Raw genomic sequence first — 21064 nt, 5'->3', positions numbered from 1 at the left:
GAATAAGTGAATTGTAATAGAAACATTGTAACAAGCAAGATACCACAGAGTGCGCACAAAGTAGTCTTACATATTCCCAACATCTAAATCCACCTACTCATTTGTCTTTGAGAGGCTTTGTTTTATGGAAAAATACTCACTGGTAAAGGTGGTGATGACTATGCCACCAGACTAGTATTCTGCCAGCAGCACAAATTACGTCACGTTCGTATGGTAATGACGAAAGCTTAAAAAATAAACGCAGGCATTTCAAAATCTAGATAACTAATTCAAAACATACTGAATTTTAATAAATTTACACTTTTATTGTGCCAACAAGAAAAGGCAATAATTAATTTATGAAAAAATAAAATAATAATATGGGTTTAATTATTATTATTATTTTGGGACCAACAATGTTGACACTGGTATGTTGAAAATATTGGGCTGTAGAGAGATATTTTCTACCTGGCTCAGGTAAAGGGGGTGAAAAATACTCAGTAGGGTCTCTACTACTACTAACCAAATATGTATAGTTTTGGGGGGGGGGACTGTGTCATACATTAAAACAAACTAAAAACGGTTAGTGGAGACCAAATTGAGTATTTTCCACCCCACTTTAGCTGAGACGAAAAGATCTCTACAAGCATATATGTATCCCATGCACAGTCTAATACAGTGTATTGCATTGTGAGCTATGGAGAGTGAAAACGAAGAGTTGCTGAATATGTGCGACACAGTTCCCCTGAAAAACAAACCATTTGGTTAGTAAAGACCCTACTGAGTATTTCCCACCCCAGTTTATGAGACAGGTAGTACAGGTTCTCTCTACAACCCAATAAGTATCCTATGTACAGTGTATTGTACGCAAGTGAATGGAGTGGGTAAGCTGGAGTAAGGAGTCATCAGCACCCTATATTAAACCTGTTGCCCAGCATAATAGACCAATTGAAGTTTTGCAGACTTATTGAGTAATTCCAATAACATACAGTGAATTCGGAAAGTATTAAGACCCCTTAACTTTTTCCACATTTTGTTACCTTACAGCCTTATTCTATAATTGATTCAATTGTCCCCCCCCCCCCTCCATCAATCTACACACAATATCCCATAATGACAAAGGTTTAGAAATGTTGTCTAATTTATTTTTAAAAAGTGAAACTGAAATATCACATTTACATATGTATTCGGACCCTTTACTCAGTACTTTGTTGAAGCACCTTTTGCAGCGATTACAGCCTCGAGTCTTCTTGGGTATGATGCTACAAACTTGGCACACCTGTATTGGGGAGTTTCTCCCATTCCTCTCTGCAGATCCTCTCAAGCTCTGTCAGGTTGGATGGGGAGCATTGCTGCACAGCTTATTCAGGTCTCTCCAGAGAAGTTCAATCTGGTTCAAGTACGGGCTGGGTCACTCAAGGAGACTCATTCAGAGACTTGTCTTGGCTGTGTGCTTACGGTCGTTTTCCTGTTGGAAGGTTAACCTTCACCTCAGTCTGAGGTCCTAAGCGCTCTGGAGCAGGTTTTCATCAAGGATCTCTCTGTACTTTGCTCCGTTCATCTTTGCCTCGATTCTGACTAGTCTCTGCCACTGAAAAACATCCCCACCTCATGATGCTGCCACCACCATGCTTCACCGTAGGGATGGTGCCAGGTTTCATCCAGATGTGACACTTGGCATTCAGGAAAATAGTTCAATCTTGGTTTCATAAGACCACAGAATCTTGTTTCTCATGGTCTGAGAGTCTTTAGGTGTCTTTTAGCAAACTCCAAGCAGGCTGTCATGTGCCTTTTACGGAGGAGTGGCTTCAGTCTGGCCACTCTACCATAAAGGCCTGATTGGTTTAGTGCTGTAGAGATGGTTGTCCTTCTGGAAGGTTCTCCCATCTCCACAGAGGAATTCTAGATCTCTGTCAGAGTGACCATCGGGTTTTTGGTCACCTCCCTGACCAAGGCCCTTCTCCCCCGGTTGCTCAGTTTGTCTGGGCGGCCAGCTCTAGAAAGAGTCTTGGTGGTTCCAAATTTCTTCCATTTAAGAATGATGGAGGGCACTGTTCTTGGGGACCTTCAATGCTGCAGACATTTTTTGGTACCTTTCCCCAGATCTGTGTCTCGACACAATCCTGTCTCGGACCTCTACGGACAATTCCTTCGACCTCATGGCTTGGTTTTTGCTCTGACAATCACTGTCAACAGTGGGACCTTATATAGACAGGTGTGTGCCTTTACAAATCATGTCCATTCAATTCAATTCAATTCCAATCAAGTTGTAGAAACATCTCAAGGATGATCAATGGAAACAGGATGCACCTGAGCTTAATTTTGAGTCTGAATACTTATGTATTCTGTTTTTGCCTCATCATTATGGGGTATTGTGTGTAGATTAGAATAAAGCTGTAAAGTAACAACATGTTGAAAAAGTCAACCTACACATACCACTATTTGTGTAAACTTTCAAAATAAATTCTGTCATAAATAATACAATATAAAAAATGGAATATGTCAAATGATCAATATTCTTTTTCAAAGGTGGTTGCAGTGCTGTGAAAAACAGTTCTACGGCACTAGACATTCCCAAAGTTTAGCATGTCTTTGCAGGGTGACTCTTATTTTTAAAAATAAATCTGCGATCATGCCAGTTTTAATGTCCTGCTGCTAGGAGAACAGTCATCACCACCAGCACTAACTGAAAAAGTGAAATAGAGGAAGAAAGAGGAGAACAGGGGAACAGAAATGTCAAACCACTTGATTTAACGCAAGATGGATTCTCTTTTTCACTTTTTAGTAAAATTGCTCTAATGTAGGATATATTTTATTTATATTTATATAGAAGTTTGTAAATTCTTTATGCGACACCATGGACTCTAACATAATGGCATTTCTAGAAGAATTCATGGAGAGTGCGTTGGTGACTTGGGTATGTCTGAAAGCTTATTTAAATCACTTTAAGATTCTACAGTAGTAGGCCTAGATATACATGATGATGAATAGTCTTTAATTTAACATGGTTAAAATCCTGTACATAAACAACCTGTAAATAAGATTTTTTTTCTCACATGAGATCATGCCATTTTATGAATCATTTATTGCTCTTTATTTACAGGAGTTATAAACAAACATGATTGAGTTGAACTTGAATCAGATGCAAATGCTTGTCAAAACAATTGTCACATGAAAAGGACAGCAAACAACACTTAGTTCTCTAACTTCTCCTTTTCACAGCTTCCTATACCCTGGCTCTTAGAATGTCTCTTGTTGTTTTTCCTTATAGCTGTCACTTCCTATACCCTGGCTCTTATAATGTCTCTTGTTGTTTTTCCTTATAGCTGTCACTTCCTATACCCTGGCTCTTAGAATGTCTCTTGTTGTTTTTCCTTATAGCTGTCACTTCCTATACCCTGGCTCTTAGAATGTCTCTTGTTGTTTTTCCTTATAGCTGTCACTTCCTATACCCTGGCTCTTAGAATGTCTCTTGTTGTTTTTCCTTATAGCTGTCACTTCCTATACCCTGGCTCTTAGAATGTCTCTTGTTGTTTTTCCTTATAGCTGTCACTTCCTATACCCTGGCTCTTAGAATGTCTCTTGTTGTTTTTCCTTATAGAGGTCACTTCTTATTCCCTTCCCTGTTTTTTTCCCAGTAAAATATGACCATCTCTGCTTTCATTGATCTACACCACAGATTCTAGATAACAGTTTTCTATATTAGCAGCGAAACCCCCTTATTTATTTTATTCAACCTTTATTTAACTAGGCAAGTCAGTTAAGAACAAAGCCTTTAATTGTCAATCGCGCTATGAAGAGGATCTTCAGCTCCACGGATTGAATTGAGCTCCTAATAGGATCCATCCTCCCTCAGGTACAGCTCTTTGATGGTGTAGTGGACAGGGAGGACAATGTCATGCTCTACAACCAGTACGTGGACGTGGACTACAAGTCCCAGAATTCCCATGACCGCTACCTGAGGCTGACCAATGGGATCTTTCTCAACGAGGTCATGAGGATCATGTAAGTTCACACTTTTGCAGAGGCTTCAAATGTTATGGCTAAATGAATGTGTATTCAATTAAATACATTTTATTTTTACTGTCTGTCTGTCTGTCTGTCTGTCTGTCTGTCTGTCTGTCTGTCTGTCTGTCTGTCTGTCTGTCTGTCTGTCTGTCTGTCTGTCTGTCATTCCCAGAGACCCCAACCCGAAGCTGGAGCATTTGTACCACAGTGGAAGAGACGACCAGATTCTCAGAGTCCAGAACTTCTCCATCCTCAACCGACACCTCAGGGCCTTCTACCAGGTATTGTTATTTGTGTCGTGTTTGATACACAATCATGTCTTAGTCAGAGCAATTTACTGTACAAGGTCCAGACTTAAGCCTAGGGAGACATCCAGTCAAATCTCTCTGAGAAATGAATTTAAGTCTGATACAATGCATTAAACACACAAAAACATGAGTCTTCGCTGTTTCAGTTCCTGCTTTTTTAAAGTCATTCAAACCCTCTGAACAGTTGATCATCATGGGAGGGACACCAGTGAGTTTCAAGGAATATTCAAGGAATATTCAGAAATATTTTGGATACAATTTATTGACAGGACTGTTTGTCATGACAAGATTTTTGTCATGTCTGGTGGTCCTACTATGTAATTTTATTTCTTGTGGTTTCACTTTTTGCTTTGTGTTGTGGAACCTTAAAACACCATCAGCACGTGGTCACTCTGCAGCCTAATTTCTCTCTACCAGGGCTTGTGTCTGAGAACCAAATATAGCCATTGTACTACATAGAACAGACGTGAACAAGTAGCCCTACTTTCCCCACTAACGTCGTCTGTGTTTGTATTTGAATCTGAATTGGCCAACAGGATGCAGTGGAATATGCTCAAACCCTGTCATTCTGTCTATAGGAAGACCTACAGCAGCTGATTCTGATGCCTCTTCCAAACACTGCCATTTTGGGGCAAGACCCCCTAACAGGTAAAAAGAGCCTGTTAAAAGAACAGTATCTCTGATTGGCCTTCTATGTTGTCTATGAGAGTGTGATGGGAACAAGATAGTCATCAGAGCTGTAACTTGCAGAGGCAGCAGTGGAGGAGTTGAGGAGATTGCTACTGCTTTTACTGGGATGTGCGATACAGGTGATGTCTCTCTCACACACACACACACACACACACACACACACACACACACACACACACACACACACACACACACACACACACACACACACACACACTGCAATTGTAACTTTACCAACCTTACTGACTACTCATTGTTGGTCAGCAACAGTGTGAGAGGAAGGAAACATTCATACAGCAAATCCAGTCGCTGGACATCGAGACTCAAACTTCCATTGCCAACTGTATCCAGGAGGTTGGTTCAGTTCCCTACTCATCTACCCATATCCACCATTAACGTTCACCACAAGTTTGCCATTTTGTCCCGGAATGCTCAGTCAAATACCGTTATTACCATAGAGAGGTAAGAAACTGTTGCTCCTGCAGGTGACCCAGGACCCCAGAGTGGTGCTGCCTCTGCAGTGGGAGGAGCTGGGAGGGCTGGAGGAGGTGGAGCTACAGGTGCTGTTTGGCTCCATGGCCAGACAGATCCAAGGCCTGCTGGCACAGAGAGACACACACCTGGAGGTACACACACATACTCACAAATAATGTCCAGAACAACAGAAGAGGAATTTAATTACAAACCAGGCCTTTCAGCCATTCAGCCTCTTATAGGAGAGTGTATTCCCAGTTAAAGCGTCACTGTGTCAAACTCGATTTAAAAGGCTCTAAGGGTTTCTTACACTAACAGATTCACACAGACCCTGGTCCGAATTTTATCACCTACCTGTCACCTCTTGCTGCCCTCCCCCCCCCCCCCCTCAGAGGATAGCAGAGTTGTGTTGGACACGCGAGGTCCAGCAGGTTGAGTCTCTCATGGCGCTCCCAGGTGGTCATACTGAGGAGCTGCCCCAGAGTCTGGCTGTCCAGCTAGCAGACAGCAGGGCCAAACTACGATTCCTCAAACAAGAACTGTAAGACGTGTGTGTGTGTGTGTGTGTGTGTGTGTGTGTGTGTGTGTGTGTGTGTGTGTGTGTGTGGGTGTGTGTGTGGGTGTGTGTGTGTGTGGGTGTGTGTGTGTGTGTGGGTGTGTGTGAGACGGTCATGTCCTTGTGTGCATCAAAAAGGTTGGAGGAAGACATTTCTTTGAGACATGTCTGGTAACTGTTAGAACTATGTCGTCCATTTCTAGGGAAGACAAAGGCAAGTTTGTGTGTGTGTTAAAGGTTTTTAAATTGGAAGAGGACTATTTTGTAATAGATGTCTGTGGTTTAGTAGCACAATACTATCGAAATAATGACATTGGTTTCTATAGGGAAGACAAAGGAGATCAACTATTGGATTACAAGCAGGAAGTTCAAACTATGGAGGAGCAATTGAAGAAACTTCAGAAAGAGGTAAGATTTTCTGTAGCAGCACTACCAGTAACTGTACCGGAACATTCCACAACTTTTGTCCTCCTCTGAACTCACCTCCATCTTGTGTGTGTTGGGCAGAACCGCAGTCTTCAGGGTGAGGTGCGGGGAATGCGTGCGTTGCGTGACGAGCTGGACTGTCTTCGTGACCGTGCAGGCAGAGCTGAGCAGCTGCAGACAGAACTACAGAGCTGCACTCATAGACTACGCAGCCTGGAAGTCACTCGCACACAACTGAAGGTATCTCCACCAATACACTACACACTGTTTAGTACACAGAGACACAACTGATGGGATCTCCACCAATACACTACACACTCTTTAGTACACAGAGACACAACTGAAGGTATCTCCACCAATACACTACACACTGTTTAGTACACAGAGACACAACCGAAGGTATCTCCACCAATACACTACACACTGTTTAGTACACAGAGACACATCTGAAGGTATCTCCACCAATACACTACACACTGTTTAGTACACAGAGAAACAACTGAAGGTATCTCCACCAATACACTACACACTGTTTAGTACACAGAGACACAACTGAAGGTATCTCCACCAATACACTACACACTGTTTAGTACACAGAGACACAACTGAAGGTATATCCACCAATACACTACACACTGTTTAGTACACAGAGACACAACTGAAGGTATCTCCACCAATACACTACACACTGTTTAGTACACAGAGACACAACTGAAGGTATCTCCAACAATACACTACACACTGTTTAGTACACAGAGACACAACTGAAGGTATCTCCACCAATACACTACACACTGTTTAGTAGACAGAGACACAACTGAAGGTATCTCCACCAATACACTACACACTGTTTAGTACACAGAGACACAACTGAAGGTATCTCCACCAATACACTACACACTGTTTAGTACACAGAGACACTACTGAAGGCATCTCCACCAATACACTACACACTGTTTAGTACACAGAGACACTACTGAAGGTATCTCCACCAATACACTACACACTGTTTAGTACACAGAGACACTACTGAAGGCATCTCCACCAATACACTACACACTGTTTAGTACACAGAGACACAACTGAAGGTATCTCCACCAATACACTACACACTGTTTAGTACACAGAGACACTAGTGAAGGTATCTCCACAAATACACTACACACTGTTTAGTACACAGAGACACAACTGAAGGTATCTCCACCAATACACTACACACTGTTTAGTACAAAGAGACACTACTGAAGGTATCTCCACCAATACACTACACACTGTTTAGTACACAGAGACACTACTGAAGGTATCTCCACCAATACACTACACACTGTTTAGTACACAGAGACACTACTGAAGGTATCTCCACCAATACACTACACACTGTTTAGTACACAGAGACACTACTGAAGGTATCTCCACCAATACACTACACACTGTTTAGTACACAGAGACACAACTGAAGGTATCTCCACAAATACACTACACACTGTTTAGTACAAAGAGACACTACTGAAGGTATCTCCACCAATACACTACACACTGTTTGGTACACAGAGACACTACTGAAGGTATCTCCACCAATATACTACACACTGTTTAGTACACAGAGACACTACTGAAGGTATCTCCACAATACACTACACACTGTTTAGTACACAGAGACACAGAGTATCACACCACACACTGTTTGACAGAGACAATACCGAAGGTATCGGCACCAATACACCACACACTGTTTAGTACACAGAGACACTACTGAAGGTATCTCCACCAATACACCACACACTATTTAGTACACAGAGACACAACTGAAGGTATCTCCAAAATACACTACACACTGTTTAGTACACAGAGACACAACTGAAGGTATCTCGACCAATACACTACACACTGTTTAGTACACAGATACACAACTGAAGGTATCTCCACCAATACACTTCACACTGTTTAGTACACAGAGACACAACTGAAGGTATCTCCACAAATACACTACACACTGTTTAGTACAAAGAGACACTACTGAAGGTATCTCCACCAATACACTACACACTGTTTAGGACACAGAGACACTACTGAAGCTATCTCCACCAAAACACTACACACTGGTTAGTACACAGAGACACTTTAGGTATCGCCACCAATACACTACGCACTGTTTAGTACACAGAGACACTACTGAAGGTATCTCCACCAATTCACCACACACTGTTTAGTACACAGAGACACTACTGAAGGTATCTCCACCAATACACTACACACTGTTTAGTACACAGAGACAATACTGAAGGTATCTCCACCAATACACTACACACTGTTTAGTACACAGAGACACTACCGAAGGTATCAGCACCTATTCACCACACACTGTTTAGTACACAGAGACAATACTGAAGGTATCTCCACCAATACACCACACACTGTTTAGTACACAGAGACACTACTGAAGGTATCAGCACCTATACACCATACACTGTTTAGTACATACAGACACTACTGAAGGTATCTCCACCAATACACTACACACTGTTTAGTACACAGAGACACTACTGAAGGTATCTCCACCAATACACCACACACTGTTTAGTACACAGAGACACAACTGAAGGTATCTCCACCAATACACTACACACTGTTTAGTACACAGAGACACTACTGAAGGTATCTCCACCAATACACTACACACTGTTTTACACAGATACACAACTGAAGTATCTCCACCAATACACTTCACACTGTTTAGTACACAGAGACACAACTGAAGGTATCTCCACCAATACACTACACACTGTTTAGTACAAAGAGACACTACTGAAGGTATCTCCACCAATACACTACACACTGTTTAGGACACAGAGGCACTACTGAAGGCTATCTCCACCAAAACACTACACACTGGTTAGTACACAGAGACACTACCTGAAGGTATCTCCACCAATACACTACACACTGTTTAGTACACAGAGACACTACTGAAGGTATCCACCAATTCACCACACACTGTTTAGTACACAGAGACACTACTGAAGGTATCTCCACCAATACACTACAAAATGTTTAGTACACAGAGACACAACGGAAGGTATCTCCACCAATAGACCACACACTGTTTAGTACACAGAGACACTACCGAAGGTATCAGCACCTATTCACCACACACTGTTTAGTACACAGAGACAATACCGAAGGTATCGGCACCAATACACCACACACTGTTTAGTACACAGAGACACTACCGAAGGTATCAGCACCTATACACCATACACTGTTTAGTACATAGAGACACTACTGAAGGTATCTCCACCAATATACTACACACTGTTTAGTACACAGAGACACTACTGAAGGTATCGGCACCAATTCACCACGCACTGTTTAGTACACAGAGACACTACTGAAGGTATCTCCACCAATACACTACACACTGTTTAGTACACAGATACACTACTGAATGTATCTCCACCAATACACTACACACTGTTTAGTACACAGAGACACTACTGAAGGTATCTCCACCAATACACTACACACTGTTTAGTACACAGAGACACTACTGAAGGTATCTCCACCAATACACTACACACTGTTTAGTACACAGAGACACTACTGAAGGTATTTCCACCAATACACTACACACTGTTTAGTACACAGAGACACTACTGAAGGTATCTCCACCAATACACTACACACTGTTTAGTACAAAGAGACACTACTGAAGGTATCTCCACCAATACACTACACACTGTTTAGTACAAAGAGACACTACTGAAGGTATCTCCACCAATACACTACACACTGTTTGGTACACAGAGACACTACTGAAGGTATCTCCACCAATACACTACACACTGTTTAGTACAAAGAGACACTACTGAAGGTATCTCCACCAATACACTACACACTGTTTAGTACACAGAGACACTACTGAAGGTATCTCCACCAATATACTACACACTGTTTAGTACACAGAGACACTACTGAAGGCATCTCCACCAATACAATACACACTGTTTAGTACACAGAGACACTACCGAAGGTATCGGCAGCAATTCACCACACACTGTTTAGTACACAGAGACAATACCGAAGGTATCTGCACCAATACACCACACACTGTTTAGTACACAGAGACAATACCGAAGGTATCGGCACCAATACACCATACACTGTTTAGTACACAGAGACACTACCGAAGGTATCGGCACCAATACACCACACACTGTTTAGTACACAGAGACACTACCGAAGGTATCGGCACCAATACACCACAAACTATTTAGTACACAGAGACACAACTGAAGGTATCTCCAACAATACACTACACACTGTTTAGTACACAGAGACACTACTGAAGGTATCTCCACCAATACACTACACACTGTTTAGTACACAGAGACACAACTGAAGGTATCTCCACCAATACACTACACACTGTTTAGTACACAGAGACACAACTGAAGGTATCTCCACCAATACACTACACACTGTTTAGTACACAGAGACACTACTGAAGGTATCTCCACCAATACACTACACACTGTTTAGTACACAGAGACACAACTGAAGGTATCTCCACCAATACACTACACACTGTTTAGTACACAGAGACACTACTGAAGGTATCTCCACCAATACACTACACACTGTTTAGTACACAGAGACACAACTGAAGGTATCTCCACCAATACACTACACACTGTTTAGTACAAAGAGACACTACTGAAGGTATCTCCACCAATACACTACACACTGTTTAGTACACAGAGACACTACTGAAGGTATCTCCACCAATACACTACACACTGTTTAGTACACAGAGACACTACTGAAGGTATCTCCACCAATACACTACACACTGTTTAGTACACAGAGACACTACTGAAGGTATCTCCACCAATACACTACACACTGTTTAGTACACAGAGACACAACTGAAGGTATCTCCACAAATACACTACACACTGTTTAGTACAAAGAGACACTACTGAAGGCATCTCCACCAATACAATACACACTGTTTAGTACACAGAGACACTACCGAAGGTATCGGCAGCAATTCACCACACACTGTTTAGTACACAGAGACAATACCGAAGGTATCAGCACCAATACACCACACACTGTTTAGTACACAGAGACAATACCGAAGGTATCGGCACCAATACACCATACACTGTTTAGTACACAGAGACACTACCGAAGGTATCGGCACCAATACACCACACACTGTTTAGTACACAGAGACACTACCGAAGCTATCAGCACCAATACACCACAAACTATTTAGTACACAGAGACACTACTGAAGGTATCTACACCAATACACTACACACTGTTTAGTACGCAGAGACACTACTGAAGGTATCTCCACAAATACACTACACACTGTTTAGTACAAAGAGACACTACTGAAGGTATCTCCACCAATACACTACACACTGTTTAGGACACAGAGGCACTACTGAAGGTATCTCCACCAAAACACTACGCACTGGTTAGTACACAGAGACACTACCGAAGGTATCGCCACCAATACACTACGCACTGTTTAGTACACAGAGACACTACTGAAGGTATCGGCACCAATTCACCACACACTGTTTAGTACACAGAGACACTACCGAAGGTATCAGCACCTATACACCATACACTGTTTAGTACACAGAGACACTACTGAAGGTATCTCCACCAATACACTACACACTGTTTAGTACACAGAGACACTACTGAAGGTATCTCCACCAATACACTACACACTGTTTAGTACACAGAGACACTACTGAAGGTATCTCCACCAATACACTACACACTGTTTAGTACACAGATACACTACTGAATGTATCTCCACCAATACACTACACACTGTTTAGTACACAGAGACACTACTGAAGGTATCTCCACCAATACACTACACACTGTTTAGTACACAGAGACACTACTGAAGGTATCTCCACCAATACACTACACACTGTTTAGTACACAGAGACACAACTGAAGGTATCTCCACCAATACACTACAAACTGTTTAGTACACAGAGACACTACTGAAGGTATCTCCACCAATACACTACACACTGTTTAGTACACAGAGACACTACTGAAGGTATCTCCACCAATATACTACACACTGTTTAGTACACAGAGACACTACTGAAGGTATCTCCACCAATTCACCACACTGTTTAGTACACAGAGACACTACTGAAGGTATCTCCACCAATACACTACACACTGTTTAGTACACAGAGACACTACTCAAGGTATCGGCAGCAATTCACCACACACTGTTTAGTACACAGAGACAATACCAAGGTATCGGCACCAATACACCACACACTGTTTAGTACACAGAGACACTACCGAAGGTATCGGCACCAATACACCACAAACTATTTAGTACACAGAGACACAACTGAAGGTATCTCCAAAATACACTACACACTGTTTAGTACACAGAGACACAACTGAAGGTATCTCGACCAATACACTACACACTGTTTAGTACACAGATACACAACTGAAGGTATCTCCACCAATACACTTCACACTGTTTAGTACACAGAGACACAACTGAAGGTATCTCCACAAATACACTACACACTGTTTAGTACAAAGAGACACTACTGAAGGTATCTCCACCAATACACTACACACTGTTTAGGACACAGAGGCACTACTGAAGCTATCTCCACCAAAACACTACACACTGGTTAGTACACAGAGACACTACCGAAGGTATCGCCACCAATACACTACGCACTGTTTAGTACACAGAGACACTACTGAAGGTATCAGCACCAATTCACCACACACTGTTTAGTACACAGAGACACTACCGAAGGTATCTCCACCAATACACTACACACGGTTTAGTACACAGAGACAATACCGAAGGTATCGGCACCAATACACCACACACTGTTTAGTACACAGAGACACTACTGAAGGTATCCACCTATTCACCACACACTGTTTAGTACACAGAGACAATACCGAAGGTATCGGCACCAATACACCACACACTGTTTAGTACACAGAGACACTACCGAAGGTATCAGCACCTATACACCATACACTGTTTAGTACACAGAGACACTACTGAAGGTATCTCCACCAATATACTACACACTGTTTAGTACACAGAGACACTACTGCACCAATTCACACACGCACTGTTTAGTACACAGAGACACTACTGAAGGTATCTCCACCAATACACTACACACTGTTTAGTACACAGATACACTACTGAATGTATCTCCACCAATACACTACACACTGTTTAGTACACAGAGACACTACTGAAGGTATCTCCACCAATACACTACACACTGTTTAGTACACAGAGACACTACTGAAGGTATCTCCACCAATACACGACACACTGTTTAATACACAGACACACAACTGAAGGTATCTCCACCAATACACTACAAACTGTTTAGTACACAGAGACACTACTGAAGGTATCTCCACCAATACACTACACACTGTTTAGTACACAGAGACACTACTGAAGGTATCTCCACCAATATACTACACACTGTTTAGTACACAGAGACACTACCGAAGGTATCGGCACCAATTCACCACGCACTGTTTAGTACACAGAGACACTACTGAAGGTATCTCCACCAATACACTACACACTGTTTAGTACACAGAGACACTACCGAAGGTATCGGCAGCAATTCACCACACACTGTTTAGTACACAGAGACAATACCGAAGGTATCGGCACCAATACACCACACACTGTTTAGTACACAGAGACAATACCGAAGGTATCGGCACCAATACACCATACACTGTTTAGTACACAGAGACACTACCGAAGGTATCGGCACCAATACACCACACACTGTTTAGTACACAGAGACACTACCGAAGGTATCGGCACCAATACACCACACTATTTAGTACACAGAGACACAACTGAAGGTATCTCCAAAATACACTACACACTGTTTAGTACACAGAGACACAACTGAAGGTATCTCGACCAATACACTACACACTGTTTAGTACACAGATACACAACTGAAGGTATCTCCACCAATACACTTCACACTGTTTAGTACACAGAGACACAACTGAAGGTATCTCCACAAATACACTACACACTGTTTAGTACAAAGAGACACTACTGAAGGTATCTCCACCAATACACTACACACTGTTTAGGACACAGAGGCACTACTGAAGCTATCTCCACCAAAACACTACACACTGGTTAGTACACAGAGACACTACCGAAGGTATCGCCACCAATACACTACGCACTGTTTAGTACACAGAGACACTACTGAAGGTATCGGCACCAATTCACCACACACTGTTTAGTACACAGAGACACTACCGAAGGTATCGGCACCAATACACCACACACTGTTTAGTACACAGAGACACTACCGAAGGTATCGGCACCAATACACCACAAACTATTTAGTACACAGAGACACAACTGAAGGTATCTCCAAAATACACTACACACTGTTTAGTACACAGAGACACAACTGAAGGTATCTCGACCAATACACTACACACTGTTTAGTACAAAGAGACACTACTGAAGGTATCTCCACCAATACACTACACACTGTTTGGTACACAGAGACACTACTGAAGGTATCTCCACCAATATACTACACACTGTTTAGTACACAGAGACACTACTGAAGTCATCTCCACCAATACAATACACACTGTTTAGTACACAGAGACACTACCGAAGGTATCGGCAGCAATTCACCACACACTGTTTAGTACACAGAGACACTACTGAAGGTATCTCCACCAATACACCACACACTGTTTAGTACACAGAGACATACCGAAGGTATCTCCACCAATACACACACTGTTTAGTACACAGAGACACTACCGAAGGTATCTGCACCAATACACACACACTTTTTAGTACACAGAGACACTACTGAAGGTATCGGCACCAATACACCACAAACTATTTAGTACACAGAGACACTACTGAAGGTACACAATACACTACACACTGTTTAGTACACAGAGACACTACTGAAGGTATCTCCACAAATACACTACACACTGTTTAGTACAAAGAGACACTACTGAAGGTATCTCCACCAATACACTACACACTGTTTAGTACACAGAGACACTACTGAAGGTATCTCCACCAATATACTACACACTGTTTAGTACACAGAGACACTACTGAAGGCATCTCCACCAATACAATACACACTGTTTAGTACACAGAGACACTACTGAAGGTATCGGCAGCAATTCACCACACACTGTTTAGTACACAGAGACACTACTGAAGGTATCTCCACCAATACACCACACACTGTTTAGTACACAGAGACAATACCGAAGGTATCGGCACCAATACACCATACACTGTTTAGTACACAGAGACACTACCGAAGGTATCGGCACCAATACACCACACACTGTTTAGTACACAGAGACACTACCGAAGGTATCGGCACCAATACACCACAAACTATTTAGTACACAGAGACACAACTGAAGGTATCTCCAACAATACACTACACACTGTTTAGTACACAGAGACACTACTGAAGGTATCTCCACCAATACACTACACACTGTTTAGTACACAGAGACACAACTGAAGGTATCTCCACCAATACACTACACACTGTTTAGTACACAGAGACACTACTGAAGGTATCTCCACCAATACACTACACACTGTTTAGTACACAGAGACACAACTGAAGGTATCTCCACCAATACACTACACACTGTTTAGTACAAAGAGACACTACTGAAGGTATCTCCACCAATACACTACACACTGTTTAGTACACAGAGACACTACTGAAGGTATCTCCACCAATACACTACACACTGTTTAGTACACAGAGACACTACTGAAGGTATCTCCACCAATACACTACACACTGTTTAGTACACAGAGACACTACTGAAGGTATCTCCACCAATACACTACACACTGTTTAGTACACAGAGACACAACTGAAGGTATCTCCACCAATACACTACACACTGTTTAGTACACAGAGACACTACTGAAGGTATCTCCACCAATATACTACACACTGTTTAGTACACAGAGACACTACTGAAGGCATCTCCACCAATACAATACACACTGTTTAGTACACAGAGACACTACCGAAGGTATCGGCAGCAATTCACCACACACTGTTTAGTACACAGAGACAATACCGAAGGTATCTGCACCAATACACCACACACTGTTTAGTACACAGAGACAATACCGAAGGTATCGGCACCAATACACCATACACTGTTTAGTACACAGAGACACTACCGAAGGTATCGGCACCAATACACCACACACTGTTTAGTACACAGAGACACTACCGAAGGTATCGGCACCAATACACCACAAACTATTTAGTACACAGAGACACTACTGAAGGTATCTACACCAATACACTACACACTGTTTAGTACGCAGAGACACTACTGAAGGTATCTCCACAAATACACTACACACTGTTTAGTACAAAGAGACACTACTGAAGGTATCTCCACCAATACACTACACACTGTTTAGGACACAGAGGCACTACTGAAGGTATCTCCACCAAAACACTACGCACTGGTTAGTACACAGAGACACTACCGAAGGTATCGCCACCAATACACTATGCACTGTTTAGTACACAGAGACACTACTGAAGGTATCGGCACCAATTCACCACACACTGTTTAGTACACAGAGACACTACCGAAGGTATCAGCACCTATACACCATACACTGTTTAGTACACAGAGACACTACTGAAGGTATCTCCACCAATACACTACACACTGTTTAGTACACAGAGACACTACTGAAGGTATCTCCACCAATACACTACACACTGTTTAGTACACAGAGACACTACTGAAGGTATCTCCACCAATACACTACACACTGTTTAGTACACAGATACACTACTGAATGTATCTCCACCAATACACTACACACTGTTTAGTACACAGAGACACTACTGAAGGTATCTCCACCAATACACTACACACTGTTTAGTACACAGAGACACTACTGAAGGTATCTCCACCAATACACGACACACTGTTTAGTACACAGACACACAACTGAAGGTATCTCCACCAATACACTACAAACTGTTTAGTACACAGAGACACTACTGAAGGTATCTACACCAATACACTACACACTGTTTAGTACACAGAGACACTACTGAAGGTATCTCCACCAATATACTACACACTGTTTAGTACACAGAGACACTACCGAAGGTATCGGCACCAATTCACCACGCACTGTTTAGTACACAGAGACACTACTGAAGGTATCTCCACCAATACACTACACACTGTTTAGTACACAGAGACACTACCGAAGGTATCGGCAGCAATTCACCACACACTGTTTAGTACACAGAGACAATACCGAAGGTATCGGCACCAATACACCACACACTGTTTAGTACACAGAGACACTACCGAAGGTATCGGCACCAATACACCACAAACTATTTAGTACACAGAGACACAACTGAAGGTATCTCCAAAATACACTACACACTGTTTAGTACACAGAGACACAACTGAAGGTATCTCGACCAATACACTACACACTGTTTAGTACACAGATACACAACTGAAGGTATCTCCACCAATACACTTCACACTGTTTAGTACACAGAGACACAACTGAAGGTATCTCCACAAATACACTACACACTGTTTAGTACAAAGAGACACTACTGAAGGTATCTCCACCAATACACTACACACTGTTTAGGACACAGAGGCACTACTGAAGCTATCTCCACCAAAACACTACACACTGGTTAGTACACAGAGACACTACCGAAGGTATCGCCACCAATACACTACACACTGTTTAGTACACAGAGACACTACTGAAGGTATCGGCACCAATTCACCACACACTGTTTAGTACACAGAGACACTACCGAAGGTATCTCCACCAATACACTACACACGGTTTAGTACACAGAGACAATACCGAAGGTATCGGCACCAATACACCACACACTGTTTAGTACACAGAGACACTACCGAAGGTATCAGCACCTATTCACCACACACTGTTTAGTACACAGAGACAATACCGAAGGTATCGGCACCAATACACCACGCACTGTTTAGTACACAGAGACACTACTGAAGGTATCTCCACCAATACACTACACACTGTTTAGTACACAGATACACTACTGAATGTATCTCCACCAATACACTACACACTGTTTAGTACACAGAGACACTACTGAAGGTATCTCCACCAATACACTACACACTGTTTAGTACACAGAGACACTACTGAAGGTATCTCCACCAATACACGACACACTGTTTAATACACAGACACACAACTGAAGGTATCTCCACCAATACACTACAAACTGTTTAGTACACAGAGACACTACTGAAGGTATCTACACCAATACACTACACACTGTTTAGTACACAGAGACACTACTGAAGGTATCTCCACCAATACACTACACACTGTTTAGTACACAGAGACACTACCGAAGGTATCGGCAGCAATTCACCACACACTGTTTAGTACACAGAGACAATACCGAAGGTATCGGCACCAATACACCACACACTGTTTAGTACACAGAGACAATACCGAAGGTATCGGCACCAATACACCATACACTGTTTAGTACACAGAGACACTACCGAAGGTATCGGCACCAATAACCACACACTGTTTAGTACACAGAGACACTACCGAAGGTATCGGCACCAATACACCACAAACTATTTAGTACACAGAGACACAACTGAAGGTATCTCCAAAATACACTACACACTGTTTAGTACACAGAGACACTACCGAAGGTATCGGCAGCAATTCACCACACACTGTTTAGTACACAGAGACAATACCGAAGGTATCGGCACCAATACACCACACACTGTTTAGTACACAGAGACACTACCGAAGGTATCGGCACCAATACACCACAAACTATTTAGTACACAGAGACACAACTGAAGGTATCTCCAAAATACACTACACACTGTTTAGTACACAGAGACACAACTGAAGGTATCTCGACCAATACACTACACACTGTTTAGTACACAGATACACAACTGAAGGTATCTCCACCAATACACTTCACACTGTTTAGTACACAGAGACACAACTGAAGGTATCTCCACAAATACACTACACACTGTTTAGTACAAAGAGACACTACTGAAGGTATCTCCACCAATACACTACACACTGTTTAGGACACAGAGGCACTACTGAAGCTATCTCCACCAAAACACTACACACTGGTTAGTACACAGAGACACTACCGAAGGTATCGCCACCAATACACTACGCACTGTTTAGTACACAGAGACACTACTGAAGGTATCGGCACCAATTCACCACACACTGTTTAGTACACAGAGACACTACCGAAGGTATCTCCACCAATACACTACACACGGTTTAGTACACAGAGACAATACCGAAGGTATCGGCACCAATACACCACACACTGTTTAGTACACAGAGACACTACCGAAGGTATCAGCACCTATTCACCACACACTGTTTAGTACACAGAGACAATACCGAAGGTATCGGCACCAATACACCACACACTGTTTAGTACACAGAGACACTACCGAAGGTATCAGCACCTATACACCATACACTGTTTAGTACATAGAGACACTACTGAAGGTATCTCCACCAATATACTACACACTGTTTAGTACACAGAGACACTACTGAAGGTATCGGCACCAATTCACCACGCACTGTTTAGTACACAGAGACACTACTGAAGGTATCTCCACCAATACACTACACACTGTTTAGTACACAGATACACTACTGAATGTATCTCCACCAATACACTACACACTGTTTAGTACACAGAGACACTACTGAAGGTATCTCCACCAATACACTACACACTGTTTAGTACACAGAGACACTACTGAAGGTATCTCCACCAATACACGACACACTGTTTAATACACAGACACACAACTGAAGGTATCTCCACCAATACACTACAAACTGTTTAGTACACAGAGACACTACTGAAGGTATCTCCACCAATACACTACACACTGTTTAGTACACAGAGACACTACTGAAGGTATCTCCACCAATACACTACACACTGTTTAGTACACAGAGACACTACCGAAGGTATCGGCAGCAATTCACCACACACTGTTTAGTACACAGAGACAATACCGAAGGTATCGGCACCAATACACCACACACTGTTTAGTACACAGAGACACTACCGAAGGTATCGGCACCAATACACCACACACTGTTTAGTACACAGAGACACTACCGAAGGTATCGGCACCAATACACCACAAACTATTTAGTACACAGAGACACAACTGAAGGTATCTCCAAAATACACTACACACTGTTTAGTACACAGAGACACAACTGAAGGTATCTCGACCAATACACTACACACTGTTTAGTACACAGATACACAACTGAAGGTATCTCCACCAATACACTTCACACTGTTTAGTACACAGAGACACAACTGAAGGTATCTCCACAAATACACTACACACTGTTTAGTACAAAGAGACACTACTGAAGGTATCTCCACCAATACACTACACACTG

General features: G+C 42.2%; 1 protein-coding gene across 1 annotated transcript in view; it reads left to right on the top strand.

Annotated features, from left to right (window-relative positions):
* Positions 1 to 2681: 2681 nt before the first annotated feature.
* The window catches only part of LOC135571769 (girdin-like), a 95242-nt gene continuing 76859 nt past the window's right edge, over positions 2682 to 21064 (top strand). Inside the window, exons 1-10 of the mRNA XM_065018438.1 lie at positions 2682 to 2896; positions 3836 to 3984; positions 4160 to 4268; positions 4874 to 4943; positions 5046 to 5104; positions 5256 to 5339; positions 5471 to 5611; positions 5852 to 6000; positions 6342 to 6423; positions 6523 to 6681. Of these exons, the coding sequence (XP_064874510.1) occupies positions 2837 to 2896; positions 3836 to 3984; positions 4160 to 4268; positions 4874 to 4943; positions 5046 to 5104; positions 5256 to 5339; positions 5471 to 5611; positions 5852 to 6000; positions 6342 to 6423; positions 6523 to 6681 (1062 nt within the window). The 5' untranslated portion in view covers positions 2682 to 2836. The remainder of the gene's footprint in view (positions 2897 to 3835; positions 3985 to 4159; positions 4269 to 4873; positions 4944 to 5045; positions 5105 to 5255; positions 5340 to 5470; positions 5612 to 5851; positions 6001 to 6341; positions 6424 to 6522; positions 6682 to 21064) is intronic.

The sequence above is a fragment of the Oncorhynchus nerka genome, linkage group LG5, assembly GCF_034236695.1.
Source record: "Oncorhynchus nerka isolate Pitt River linkage group LG5, Oner_Uvic_2.0, whole genome shotgun sequence".
Classification (NCBI taxonomy): Eukaryota; Metazoa; Chordata; class Actinopteri; order Salmoniformes; family Salmonidae; genus Oncorhynchus; species Oncorhynchus nerka.
This window is presented reverse-complemented; position numbering and strand designations above follow the sequence as displayed.